The 14,516-nt window shown below is 45.4% G+C and overlaps 1 protein-coding gene across 1 annotated transcript; it reads left to right on the forward strand.

The window, feature by feature from the left end:
• Window positions 1-1,502: 1,502 nt before the first annotated feature.
• On the forward strand, window positions 1,503-12,880 carry PPID (peptidylprolyl isomerase D). The gene is made up of 10 exons (XM_015424757.1): window positions 1,503-1,619; window positions 3,879-4,019; window positions 5,938-6,044; window positions 6,451-6,639; window positions 7,319-7,441; window positions 9,972-10,078; window positions 10,392-10,533; window positions 11,909-11,995; window positions 12,083-12,125; window positions 12,458-12,880. The coding sequence occupies exons 1-10, from the start codon at window positions 1,535-1,537 to the stop codon at window positions 12,544-12,546; spliced, it is 1,113 nt and encodes a 370-aa protein (XP_015280243.1). The 5' UTR covers window positions 1,503-1,534; the 3' UTR covers window positions 12,547-12,880.
• Window positions 12,881-14,516: the final 1,636 nt, after the last annotated feature.

Raw genomic sequence — 14,516 nt, forward strand, 5'->3', positions numbered from 1 at the left:
AACACTACATGTGCATATCAACCTGAATGACCAAAAACCAGTGCAGAAGACCTACATTTCCACTCCACATCCATTACATAAAGAGCTTAAGATCTCCTAACCAAAGGATACGTTATAAAAATCAAAGTCACTGTATTCATCCCCAGTGGTGTGTTTAGAAAAAGGACAGGTGGCTCCGCCTCTGTCTAGATTACTGGGAAATGAACCAGAAAGATGTATCTGACAGACACCCAACCCTCAAATTTAGGATGTTCTTAATGGACTAATTGAGCGGTGGCGCAAGTGGTTAAGACGCTGAACTGCAGGCTGTGGAAGGTCGATAGTTCAGCAGTTTGAGACCCAAGTTGCCGCATGACGGAGTGAGCTCCCGTCTCTAGTTCCAGCTCCTGCCAACCTAGCAGTTCGAAAGCAAGAAATTGTAAGTAGATAAATAGGTACCACTTCAGTGGGAAGGTAACAGCATTCCGTGCACCTCGGTGTTTAGTCATGCCGGCCACATGACCACGGAAATGTCTTCGAACAGCGCTGGCTCTTCGGCTTTGAAACGGAGATGCGCACCGCAACCCTCGACTGGCTTTCGAGCAAGGGAACCTTTACCTTTTTGAATGGACTAGGAGGCAAGCTTTGGTTGCTTTCTTAGACCAAGGGAAAGTGTACGATCAAAGGTATATTACAGAACAAAGTTGTTACCTAACTGCATTTATTACACCTTGGGATCTCACTGGGTTACTGTTCCCTCTCTCCCACACTCACACTGCTGCCTCTTCACACTGACATATCCCTCAGCCGGGTGGGAGACACCTGCTCCAAGACTTGAACAGATCCCCAGAGGTGTCATAGGCTTCACTACTCATAAGCCCCAACCACAACAAATAAATCCAGAACTCTCTCCTCAGGGATGCATTCAGGGCTGGACTTTGCAGTGGGAAGTCCAGGGCCCAGGCTTATGGTTCCAGAGCCCCGACAAATCCAAACTGAGCGACCCGCATCACTGCCCCCACCATCTCCAGCCTCCTTTTTTCTTTTGCAAGCGTCCCAGCGTGAACTGAAGGCGACACTCAGCTTGCTCCCACCCCCGTGAGTGGAGGCGTTCTGCAGAAAACGCAACAGACCAGGGTCTCCTAAGCGTCAAAGCTGGCAACCCTCCTCCTAAGATCCGTGCGGCAAAGAGTTGTCACTGCTCAAACGGCCGCTTCTCCTCCTAAACACGCGCCTAGCAACCGCTTCCTGGCTCCACCTGCTGAGTTGGACTGCGGGTGAAGAAGGCCAAGGAAACGCAGCCTTCCGTAAACTGGCGCATCCTCTCTCGAAGGCAGCTCGCACAGCACAGGCGTTATCATTTCGCAGTTTAACCCTCTGTGCGCACACGCACGCACGCACGCACGCGGGCGCGCAAGGAACCTTCCAGGCCGGGCGGGGGACCCGACTGAGCCCGGAAGGCGGAGTCTGATTCGGCCGGCCCTCGAGCGGAAGGCCGAGAAGCCGCGCGGGGAAGTGGTCCGTCTGCGGCGTGTGTCAGTCGGTAGCAGGGAGCATGTCGCACGCCGCTCCGCTCGCCAAGCCCTCCAACCCGAGCAATCCCCGGGTCTTTCTCGATGTGGACTTGGGGGCGGAACGAGGTGGGGGCGGGGGCTGCGCGCCGCGGGGGGGTGGTGGAGTGCAGGCCGGGGGTGGAACGTCTCCGGGCAGGAGGGGCAGGAGCCTGAGACGGCCTACTGGGGGGAGCCGGACCTCCTCCCCGGCTGCTCTTGAGGCACCATGCGTGTGCTGCTGTGTGCAGATTTTTGCAGGCTCCTTCGTTGTTCGAAAGACGGGGTGGAGGAGGCGGGGAGAAGCGACCCTTCTTAGACCGTTATATCCCCACCCCCACCCCGTGTGTTGAGAATTGTCCGTGGAGCTTTGTACACACCGTGAATGCGCGTGTCATTCTTTTACAGTGTACGTGATTTTTTTTTCTTGTTGCACGCATCGAGTCAGTATTACGTTGTATTTAACGCGTGTGCAGTTGAACGTGCCATTTCACTTTGCCCAAGCTTACCCAGGTACTGGCCCCTGTTCTTTAACTGAATGCGTGTTGGCTCTTTTTCACGGTGCCCCCATGCAGGGTATAGGCATTAGGCACGTGCGTCCAGAGCTCCTGTAGTTAAACGCTTGAAGTTCGAGCATCAAGAGCTTTGACACGGAGCTTCGTCAAACTGTGAAGCTTTGCCAGAATTATACTACTTCAGGCTGCAGTTGGTGGAATCGCAAAACTCGATACGTTTTTCCCGTTGAAAATAAAGCCGCCTCGATTTCAGTGCATGCCCGGAAGAAACTTTATGCCAGCCTTTTGCCTCTCATATTTTCTTTCTGTATGCAGGATTTATTTATTTTTTTAAAAGGGGGGCGGCGATTCTGCCGGCAACAGTCTAAAGTGGTACATTGGGGGGGGGGGGGGGGGATTTGAGTCTGTTCTATGTGTAAACCAGCTGTCAGGTATGAGACTGACAAATCTGTTGAGATTTGTGGCCATGCTGTGATGAGGAAATTTTAAACCTAGTCCTCCATCCCCACCCTGCATCATACACTACAACCATCTTATACAAAGCAGTGTCAAAATATCCCTAATGCATCACATTGTTTGCAGATTTAACTAATCATCATATTAGGTCAGATTCTGATGGTTGCATGTGTAGCCACAGAATAAAAATAAAGAGATTCTCTTATTTTTCACTCCCTGGTCCTATTGCTCTTGGGAATACTCAAGTTTATTGTGGTACCTTTGAAGGCCAGTTTTGTTGCCCCTTAAAACCTTTATGGTTCTGGTTTACCTTGTTCTGTATAAAGAGATGGACAGCTACAACTTTGTGGGGTGTAATTACCAATTGCTTAGTTTGGAGAGGTATATAGCCCCCTGTAAGTAACAGCCATCAATAATCAGTACATTGGTTCTGATCTGAATGGCACTTGTGAATGAGCTGAGAAGCATTGCTGGGAATTTGAAATGTATAAACATCAATATATCAGCTGAAAGAAAAAAGTAATTCACTTGTACCCTGCCTTTCTCCCCAATGGTGATCCCAAGTGGCTTACATTGTTATCCTCTCCCCCATTTTATCCTCACAGCACCCCAAGAGAGGTAGGTTAGGCTGAGACAGTATGACTGGGCCAGGGTCATCCAGCATGCTTCCATGGCATAAGTGGGGATTCGAATCTGGGTCTCCCAGATACTAGTTTGACACTCTTAACCTCTACATCACACTGGCTCTCCAAAGTGAGAAATGCATCCTCCAAAACGAGGGTATAATTTAGGAATATGGCATTTTATTTACTGCTGGATAGGAATTTTCCTACAGAATGTGTGCCAAGTGTAGCAACAATTTCAATAGAACATAGAATTGTTATTTCAAACTATGTTGTTAAGGACTGGCATGGTGTTAGTGGTGTGAGCTCTTATTAGATTACACCTGCCAGAATTGTTGGCATTTCATCATTACTTGGATTCATACTAAAAAGCTGTACAGGTCAAATTAGTGTAGGGACCACACTAGAGCATAGTCTAGGGAGGTGGAAATGTCATAGTCAAAATATTGCTTGGTCATGAAGTACTCATAGTGATCTTGGGCAAGTAACTCACATACTCGTTCTTGCTGTGAGGATACAGTGGAAAAAATTCAATGCCATGTATCCTGCCATAGGAAATTCCTCCAGCCTAGGGGGACTTCCTCTAGCTTAAATAGCTCTTCTGTTGGAGGAAGAGCTACTTAAGTCAGAGGAAGTTTCCAAACTTTGCTCAGTGCAGTGCTAGGATACATGGCAGTGTGTACTATCCTGAGGTCATTGAAGAAATGGTGGAGTATAAATATGATAAATAAAGCTTTAAGCCTCTGTCGTTTCAGTTGGCCGAATTGTATTGGAATTGTTTGCTGACATTGTACCTAAAACTGCTGAGAACTTCCGTGCATTATGTACTGGAGAGAAAGGTATTGGACCCACAACTGGAAAGCCTCTTCATTTTAAAGGATGCCCCTTCCATAGGAGTAAGTTTATATTGTCTTTGTTTTCTTCAGTTTGCTGAGGCCCTTTCATGATGAAGTCTTTTAAAGGCAGTGAGAGCTTTTCCTTTGTAGTACTAGTAAAGGTTTCCCTTGCTCGAAAGCCAGTCAAATCCGACTCTAGGGATGCGGTGCTCATCTCCGTTTCCAGGCCGAAGAGCCAGCGCTGTACAGAGATGTTTCCGTGGTCATGTGGCTGGCATGACTAGACGCCAAGGCACACAGAACGCTGTTACCTTCCCACCGAAGTGGTACCTATTTATCTACTTGCAGTTTCTTGCTTTCGGTACGGCAGAGGGTTTTTTCATGGCCTGCATATGAGTACAAGTGTGTGAAATGCATAATTTTCTTCTTATAACCTACTGTAGAAGATTAAAAGAAGGGGATCAAAAAAGTACTTGTGGGGGGATCCCCCCATCAGTATCTGTAGCTGTGGCTTCCTCCCCCACACCTCTTCCTCCTAGCTGTCACCAGTGTTCATATGCCACTTTGAGTTACTGTTCTTCCCAAAATTTGACAGTTCAGTTTTTGTGATGTCAGTCTGTTCCGTGCAAACACCACCGTTAGTTTTTTAGTTTAGAAATACAATTTAAGATCTTGCTTACACAGTCTCAGTGGGTCAAAGGCTGCGATCGTGCACACACTCAAAGATCTACTTTCAGTGCACTTTCAGACTGGATTTTGGCAGTTCACACAGTAAAAATCCAGTTGGAAAGTGCATTGAAAGTGGATTATTGAGTGTGTGTGATCACAGCCCTAGAGCCCTGCTTCTCCCCTGCCTTCTTTTGGCCGATATACAGAGAACATGCCAGATGATTCCAGAAAAGTGTAGGTCCATATTTACCTCTTATCCTCCCACTCCCTTGTCCCTATTCTCTTAGTACGGTTCCTCAAGGAACTGCTCTGCTAAACTTCCTGTGTGTGTATGTCAAGGGGAGGGGAGAAGGAGGGTTGACTTGCTTTTTATGGAAATCACCAAACAATGTTTTCATAATGTAAACAAGCTACAATATTGCTTAACAGAAAGGCTGTTGTGTTTCAGTCTGCACTCTCAAGTGTTTTTAGACGAACATATGCTATCTCCTTATAACTGTCAGGAACAGAGGTTTGGGGCACAAAAATTTCAAGTACTTTGTTTTTCTTCAGACATTTCCTCCATGTTTTCAAAATACGTGGTTTCATAAAGTCAACAGCAGTGAATGGAACCTATAGCCGATACAGTATCAAGCAAGCTTGGTGGTTTCAAAGTTGTAGTTAATGTTTTGTGAGTTGTTATCCCCTAAGGACTGTATGAAAGAAAACACGTATCTTTATTGATTAGTAAATGGGTGAGGGAATACAACCATAAAAATATAATTACTTATAAAATCTTAAATTTTGTCTTCTCTCATACAATGGGTTATTGTCATCAGTAATCTGATGTGAAATTATCAGGTAATGCAAGTGCAACTGGGGTGCACTAGTGTCCTCGGTGAACAAGAGGTATAATGCCATCTTTAGGAGAATTACACCCTAGTGGGCTTAGAAGGGTGTAACTGTTTAGGATGGTACTGTTAATTTCTGGGGAAATGGATAAGTGTATGGCCATGGTGCATCGTGGACGTGTTTTTGGCTGTTGAAAAATGTTCTTAAATAATATAAGGTAAAGTTTAGTTTACTGAATATAAGTCAAAATAGGCATGCTGAATCAAATCACAGTGCGTTTAGGACCCTGGAATTTTTTTTCTGGAGAAAATTCCTGATTTTATGTTTTTCCTGAAAAATCACTTTTAAGAAATTGGCTCCAAGTGTCTTGTTTAATAAAAGATTTATAATTCCTTTCTTTCACAAAGTGGAGTTTTGTGACACTCTGGATGCTGTCTGACTTAGTGCCATCTGTTCTCTTTGGGTCCTCACTGTTTAGTTATCAAGAAATTTATGATCCAAGGAGGAGACTTCTCAAATCAAAATGGAACAGGTGGAGAATGTATATATGGGGGGAAATTTGAAGATGAAAACTTTCATTACAAGGTAATGAAATTAATAATTTGATAGTATAATTCAAAATATTTATTTTCATCCTAACAATAGCTGAAGAATGTATAGATATGGTATTTGGTAGGCTGCAACTATTGTCTTAAGAAGGGAATGTTTCAAACTCCACCTTCTTACACATTTCATTGTAAGTTAAAAACTTAAATGTTAATAAGGAATATGTTTTATAACCTTTAGACTGGCATCTCATGATTATTGCTTTAACGTGTTGAGTATATATACTTGTACTTTTAAAATAATCCCGTTGAGCACAAGGAAAGCAACTTATTTTAGTGAGGGCAAGCCATTGTAAAGCTTAGGGGATATCATGGGAGTCTTAGGATATTGTCTCTAGTTCCTGCGGAATCATTCTCTCCAAATAATGTTACGTTATTTTATACAGCACGATCAGCCAGGCTTGCTCAGCATGGCAAATGCAGGACAGAATACAAATGGTTCTCAGTTCTTCATCACAACTGTACCAACTCCTCACCTTGATGGGAAACATGTAGTCTTTGGACAGGTGATCAAAGGCATGGGTGTTGTAAAGCTTCTAGAAAATGTTGACGTAAAAGGGGAAGAATCTATTAAGGTAAGACTTTAGCCACCACTTGAAAGATCTCTTTTCCCTTTTTCTCTGAAAGCATATAAAAGAATAGCTGCATTGCAAACTAGAAACCTTTAAGTAAAGGTAAAGGTTCCCTTGCTCGAAAGCCAGTCGAATCAAACTCTAGGGATGCGGTGCTCATCTCCGTTTCCAAGCTGAAGAGCCAGCGCTGTACAGAGATGTTTCCGTGGTCATGTGGCCGGCATGACTAAACACCAAGGCTCACGGAACGCTGTTACCTTCCCACCGAAGTGGTACCTATTTATCTACTTGCAATTTCTTGCTTTCGAACTGCTAGGTTGGCAGGAGCTGGAACTAGAGATGGGAGCTCACTCCATCATGCGGCACCCGGGTCTCGAACTGCTGAACTACTGACCTTTCACAGCCTGCAGTTTAGCGTCTTAACCACTTGAGTCACCGCAAGAATATTTACCAAGGAATAAATAAGAACAGACATTTGTTATGTAATTGGCTACACTGGGCTCAGATTTTGCTCAAGTATGGTGTATGCAGATGTATGCCTTTTGTTGGTTGAAAGATACTAGATGTAGTTCCATGATAGCATTTGCTAAATTGAAATCCATAGGAAAGGATATTAGCTAAACTTTGTATGGAAACACTATGTTTTAATGAATAAAAGTGCATTTTATACCTTTTTAAACAGAAGTGCATTATTGCAGAATGTGGAGAGCTAAAGGAAGGAGATGACTGGAGAGCTTTGCCAGTGGATGATTCTGGAGATACTCATCTAGACTTTCCTGAGGATTCTGATATGGACTTTATGGAAGCAAGTATCATAGCTCTTTTCCATGTGTTATCCTTAAACATGTCAAAACTGCCCCCCCCATATATATGTGTGTGCGAGTATATATATGCTCAGCAGTTATACTGTTAGATATATATATATATATACACACTAGGGGCAAGGTCCATTGTGGGGAGAGACAACGGGCCCTAGGGAAAGTGGCCGCTGCAATCCAAGGTGGTTGGGCTGCCCCCCCGACGCAGGGCCGGGGCGTGGCGGGGGAGGGAAGCGCGGCGCTTACATGCCAATAAAGGTAACTGGACTGGAAGCACGGTGCAGCTGCCTCCCCCCTCCCTGAGCCCAGCCGGGGCTTGCAGAGGGCCCCCCCAATGCAGGGCCCATAGCCTGGCTGGCGGAGGTTGTGCCGCGTGAGGGAAGTGTGGCGTGGGTGCCTTCCCTCTCCCTGAGCCCAGCCAGGGCCAGCGGAGCCCCCCCCCCAATGCAGGGCCCATAACCTGGCTGGCGGAGGCCGCTCTGAGCGAGGAAAGACCGGTGCGGCTGGCAGAGAGAGGCCTCGCAGCAGGGAAGGGGGGCTGGCCTCGCGGCTCCCCCCCCCGAAGCAGGGCCCGGCACCTCCCTGGGCGAGTCTGTGGTGGGCGGGGGCGCGGCTGCATCCCCCCTCCCTGAGGCCAGTGGAGGGAACTCCCCCGAAGAAGTGGCCACCGCCTTCCCGTGTCTGGCCACACCGGGTGAGGGAAGCGCGGCGTGCCTGCCGGCTCCATCTCCGGGGCCGGTGCAGGGAGGCTTTCCCCATCCGTCCAGCTCGTCAGGCGGGCAGGGAAAGGCGGCACAGGGCCTGTGGAGGCCTTCCCCTGTGCTCACCCTGCAGACGGTCTGGTCCTGTCCGAGGACCACAGCAGAGTGAGCCAAAGACACTGGCCGAGGCTGACGTGGCCGGGAGTCCGCAAAGCAGCCAGCCAACCCAGCCAGAGTCTTCTGACTGGCAGTTCATGCGGCCAACCTATTTTGGCGTGCCTAGAACATTGTAGGATGAAAACTCAATGCTACGGTATATATAATTGTATTTTGGTCATGGACTCCCCTGAACATTCCAACACGCTCCAAAATCGGTTCGCTCTCTGATCTGTCATTCAGAGGGTCTCCCTATCCACTGGCTGCTTTGCCTGAGTCCTGCCTCCAACATTCTAAACAGTTTGCTCTTCCTCTCCCCCCCACAGCCAGTCAGAACACAGAGGTTATTTGCATATGTGGCCTCATTGGCCTTTGCCTCGGAACACAGAGGTCATTTGCATATGCGGCCTCACTGGCCTTTCCCTCTAACATTCTAAACAGTTTGCTGTTGATGTTCTGAGGTAAAATAAATTCCCCCTTAGTGTCTGTTGGGGGAAACCATGGTTGCAAATCTCCAGGTGAGGGCTAAAGATCACTCAGAATTACAACTGCTTTCCAGATGGCAGAGATCAGTTCCCCTGGAGAAAATGGTGGACTCTGTGTCCTTATATCCTGCTGAGATGGCCCCTGTATGACACCCAATGTGACGTAGCAGTCAGGGCTTCAGCTATTAAAACTGGTGTCCAGATGACCCAGATCAATTCTCTTGGAGACAATGGCTGCTTTGGGCAGTGGACTCTATGGCATTATACCCTGCTGAGGTCCCTCCCCACCCAAAATCCTGCCCTCCCCAGGCTCTACCCCTCAAATCTACAGGTATTTCCCAACCCAGAGTTGGCAACCGTGTAATTGGCTATGGAACCACTTTCCAGACCCTTGGAACCCAGAAAACGTGGCACAGGAGGGGGTGCTTTTCTACCTTAGCTGTGACTGCATAGCCCCAAATTAACATAAGCCAACCTCCAGGCGGCACCTGGAGATCTCCAGCTATTAAAACTGATGTCCAGATGACCAAGATCAGTTCTCCTGGAGACAATGGCTGCTTTGGGCAGTGGGTTCTATGGCATTACACCCTACTGAGGTCCCTCCCCACCCAAAATCCTGCCCTCCCCAGGCTCTACCCCTCAAATCTACAGGTATTTCCCAACCCAGAGTTGGCAACTGTGTAATCAGCTATGGAACTACTTTCCAGACCCTTGGAACCCAGAAAACATGGCACAGGAGGAGTGGTGCATTCTACCTTAGCTGCCACTGCATAACACCCCCCTCCCCCTCAAAAAATAAGTCAGAGGTGGAGAGAACCATATCTGTTACCATGAGGCTGTCCTCCCATTCTACCCACTTGGGGCAGCAAAATGACTTGAGACAGCCCTGCCTTATAATGCACAGAAGAGCAGTTGTATATGTTCAGTTTATTCACTTGCTTGTCTTGAGCCAAGGCAGTATCCATGTCATTCTTCAGTATTTTCACTGGAAAGGTATCCATCATAATACAACAGATCTTTGAGTGAAATGGTATTCTGATAAAAAAGCAATGTGACTGGAGCTATGCGCATAGACTGCACCCAACAGTTTGAGTAGGACTACAGCCAAGCTCACTTATTAGAGCTTCTCTAACGGCAAAGTGTATATTTCTGAGTGCTAGTTTATTTTTTTGCAGACTGACAAGATTTTATCTGTAGCAGAAGATATAAAAAATACAGGCAATACATTCTTCAAATCCCAGAACTGGGAAGTGGCACTAAGGAAGTACAGCAAGTCTTTAAGGTAACTGTTAATGTTCAAAATAACCCTTTTGTCTCTACTACCTTTATCTTAGTAGTTAAAATTGTGTTTTTAAGAGCTCTTTGCGAACAAAACCATGCTTTCCTAATTTGCATGTCTTATAACAGTACACGTAAGTTTTATCTGTGCCTGTAGAATTGTTCTGATGAATAGAGTCAAACTGCAGAAAGCATGCTGTCTAAATATATGTCTTATCTATTGCATGGGAGAAAACACCTCTCTTTCTTGGCCACGCAGTATGGCCCTCAACAGTGCAAATGAGACCACACTAACTCAACCATCTTACTTTGTACAGATACATAGAAGCTTCTCTTGCTGTAGCAGGGAAGGAAGATTCAGCAAAGTTGAATGCTGCAGCTTTGACCTGCCATCTAAATGTTGCTGCATGCAAATTGAAGCTAGCAGAATGGCAAGACGCAATTGAAAACTGTGCTAAGGTATATGGTTTTGGGTTTTTTAAACTGGAAAATAAAGGTATAAAATGGGAGCAATCTATAAGCAACCACACTGATTTGGGATATGTTTGATATACCACTCATATGGTGTAGAATCTATGGATGTGTGTTTAGGGCTACATGTATCTTCTTCCAACCTCATGGATTGTATATGTGCTAAGGATATTTGGCTGTCCTCGACTAGGGCTTATGGGCCTTTTTGGCCCTGGCCACAACCTGGTGGAACTCTCTGCCGAATACCATCAGGACCCTGCGGGACCTAGTGTAGTTCCACAGGGCCTGCAAGGCAGAGATGTTCCGCCAGGCTTTCGGTTGTGGGCAGTGCTAGTTTTTATCTCGGCTGGCACACTCCTCAGTTCCCCATGCTCGTTTCGACCACTTCGCCCCTGCCCACGAAGTGGCCAGCAGTCTGCAATATGGGAATAACTAATTATAAGTATTACCAGGGGTCATTTCATAGAAAAAGAGCTAGGGGGACTCATTAGCATATGCCACACCCCCTGACATCACCGGAAGTGTGTCCTCCCCACAGCTGGCAGCGACCTCCAGCGGGCACCAGCAGGGAGCTCCAGGCCCCGCCCTCCCGCACCTCACCCGGGGGGATGGCGTCCCCCCGCGTCCCCCCCCAAATGACCCCTGAGTATTACTATTCACCATCTGTCTTTATATAATGTAACTTAATAGCATTGATTGTTTTATCTGATTATTGTCTTAATGCTATTGTACATCACCCAGAGCCCTACGATAGTATGGATGGTGCAATTCATAAATGTAATAAATAACAATAACACTCCATATGTCTGAACCAACACACATGGGTAAATGGGTTTAAAGATGAGGCAGGTGTGAAATGTTTAAAGGCAAGCAAGCACAGTATGGCAACATTCAGATATCGTGTCAAAACTGTCCATTCCCATTTGAGCATAGTTTACTGGCATCCCTCCTTTCTCCTGTCTCACAAAGTGCTATTGAAAGTTTCCTTCCTGGTTTAGGAAGGCTTCAGTCCAACTCCTGTTTGCCGTTATGTACACATACTGCAAAACATGCCAGCAAACTGTGCTTGTGCTGTTATCATAAATAAATTTCAGGTTTATATTGAAATTGATCATAGCATAGCAACTGGTTGTGTTTACGGGCTACAGTAACATAGAAACAGAAATAACATACATTTGTGTGCACTAGAATCTGGGTAGGGGAAGTTTCTGCTAGTTACAGCAATTCAAATTGGATTGATAATGGAAAACAACCCAGTTTGATTGAGTGCATGAGCTGCCCCTGCCTTAGAGAGATCCTGATGGGTCAAATTACTACCACAGTTGCTTTTACTTTAATATTGCAAGTATTCTTCATTGTACAGGTTCTGGCCCTTGATCCTACAAATACCAAAGCACTTTACAGAAGGGCTCAGGCCTTGGAAGCAACAAGAGATTACGAACAGGCATTGGTAATTAATTCTTGCTTTTGCTTAAACATTACAGTAAGGTGTGTAAAAACTTTGTCTAAGTCTGTTTTTTTTTTAACTTCTTTAAAGGCTACCCTCCAGCAGGCTCAAGGCATAGCTCCTCAAGACAAAGGTAAAGCATCCATCTGACTTCTTCCTAGCAGTACAGGCTAGGTAGCTTTGCTGATAAGCTAGTCCATATCCACTGGAGACTGCAAATAGTTTATTGTCATTTAATCCAGGATATGTATTCAGATGAGGATTTTTAGTTTGACAGAAGTGGGCTAAATTCACTGTGCCTCCAGTTTCTTGGTCAGCATTTCTAATGAACTAGGGAAAATGACAGTGCATATAAAGGAAGGAGAGTTTTCTCCATTTGTTACTGTTGGAGGTGGTGTGGAAGTTGTATACCCAGGCAGAAAACAGATGAGGTCTAATCATGTGATCTTTTAAAAAAATCCACAGCTATCCAAATGGAAGTACAGAAGATTAAGCAAAAGATAAAGAACCAGAAGGAGAAAGAGAAGGCAGTTTATGCAAAGATGTTTGCTTAAATTGAACTTTGTGTCCCTTCATCACGAATCCTGCCATTCAGTGTACAAGCATTTAGAGGTATTACTGACAGTGACATTGTTATGGATCACAGTCAATAATGATGCTATTTCTCATGTTTGGATCATTTAAAAACCTGCATATGATTTCATACATCTTCAGTAATAAGGCAGTAGTAGTAGTAATATAAAAAAAAAATTAGAATGACCTAGTTACAAGGATTTGGGGGAGAAATTCAGTAATGTAAGTTTAGTTTCTTTTATTCCCTAATGCTGTTACGTGGTATTTAAGAAATAAAACCATTGAGCTTCCGGTGGGTGGATCGGCGATGGCGGTCGCTCTCCTCGAAGCTCGAGGAGGCGACTAGCACACTTTTGGCTTGGAGGGGTGCCACCTTAAGTGGCACTCCCACGGAACCCTTGCGGTGGGTTCCAAGCCAGAGGGCTTTTGAGGGTTAGCCTCTCCGATGGCTCGAAACTGTGGAATAGAGGCTTCCCTCTGCCCTGATGGTCCAGCCGATGGGTGACCTATGGGTGTAAGCCAGTCTGACCGGGACAAGAGCAGGAGATCAAGCGGAATAGCGATGGAAGAGAGCGAGGTCAGAAGGGACCAAAAATGAGCGTGAGTGAGAGATAAACGTACTGTTTTTGTAAAGCGAAGCCCCCCCCCCCCCCGTGGAGAAAGCGGAGTGCAGGGAGGGACGCCTCCTGAGCGATTGAATAGATCAAAGAAGTGAAGGGGGGGAGAGGGGAGAGAAACAGCATTACATTTTGAGAGACTTACTTCAGCTTGTATAGAGAAACGGTGAGTCTTTCGAGCTCTGAAACAGAGGTGTTGAATTGTAAACAAAGAGAGAACATGGCGGTTCCACGAAGGAAAATAAAACCGAAAGGCAGCCAGAGTCCAAGATCGGAAGAAAAACTTCGCCTTGCAGCAGCGCCAGAGAAAAAAGTGGAGCAGGCAACTGAGAAGCTGGTAGAGATGGACACCGGGAACAAAAAGATGATGAAAAGAGTGACAGAGGTGGAAATAAAACAAAAGCTGCAGAAAACCGTTTACTTCAGCTGCAAATGCAGAAAACAAACATGACTCTCAGATTTCAGGGACTGCCTGAAAAGGAAAAAGAAGATTTGAAGAAGACTCTGGGAGAGATCATCGCTCCAGTAACAGGCTTATCAGCAGATGAAATAATAAAAGATATAGAGTCTGCCTATCGGGTATACTCTAATTACATTAAAAAAAAAACAGCCTGCCTGGGGAGATTGTAGTCAAGTTTGCAAGAAGACAGACCTGAGATGTTATATTAAAGGCAACTTTGGCAAATCCACTGAAATTTGGGAATACAAATATTAAGACTCTAAAAGACATCCCATTTGAAATCCGTCAAAAGAGGAAAAGCTACAAAGAATTAATCTCATTTCTTCAGACAAATGAAATACAATATCGCTGGGCGATCCCTGAAGGTGTCATCTTTAAAATTAATGATAAAAGAGAGAAGATTGACTCCATCTTTAAAGCAAAGGAATTTTTGAGACGACAGCTGGGGCCAGAAGCAGAACAAAATCAAGTGACTCTGCTACCTCTGGAACGGGGGAGGACTCTGGGGAGGAAGCGGGTGCAGGAGCAAGCAAAACGGTGTATGATTTCAGAGAAAGAAAACTGAAGTAAGGGCAGAAGGACTGTGAAAATAGCCCTATGAAAATAAGAAGATGCTCAAGAAGTGTTCTCAAAATATTAAAATTACTAACATTGAAGCAGTAGTTAAAAATAACTCACAAGTATATTGTTATACTAACACGTATTTACTAACATGTAGTTTAACACGGAAATGATCTCCTACTCTTGGGTTTTTAGTTAGTTTGGGTATCTTTTCTTTTTCCCTAGTTGTAGTCCCCCTTCCTATATTTTCTGTTGTAATTATGTAGTCTATTGAAAAACCAATAAAATTACCCTCTTGGGGGGTTCAAAAAAA

This window comes from Gekko japonicus, unplaced genomic scaffold, assembly GCF_001447785.1.
Source record: "Gekko japonicus isolate JY-2015 unplaced genomic scaffold, Gekko_japonicus_V1.1 scaffold827, whole genome shotgun sequence".
NCBI classification, from domain to species: Eukaryota; Metazoa; Chordata; class Lepidosauria; order Squamata; family Gekkonidae; genus Gekko; species Gekko japonicus.

Coding starts and splice junctions, on each gene's coding strand:
- PPID (XM_015424757.1), top strand. CDS start 1,535: ATGTCGCACGCCGCTCCGCTCGCCAAGCCCTCCAACCCGAGCAATCCC. Junction 7,442..9,971: donor CTGATATGGACTTTATGGAA/GCAAGTATCATA, acceptor ATTTTTTTGCAG/ACTGACAAGATTTTATCTGT. Junction 10,534..11,908: donor CAATTGAAAACTGTGCTAAG/GTATATGGTTTT, acceptor TTCATTGTACAG/GTTCTGGCCCTTGATCCTAC.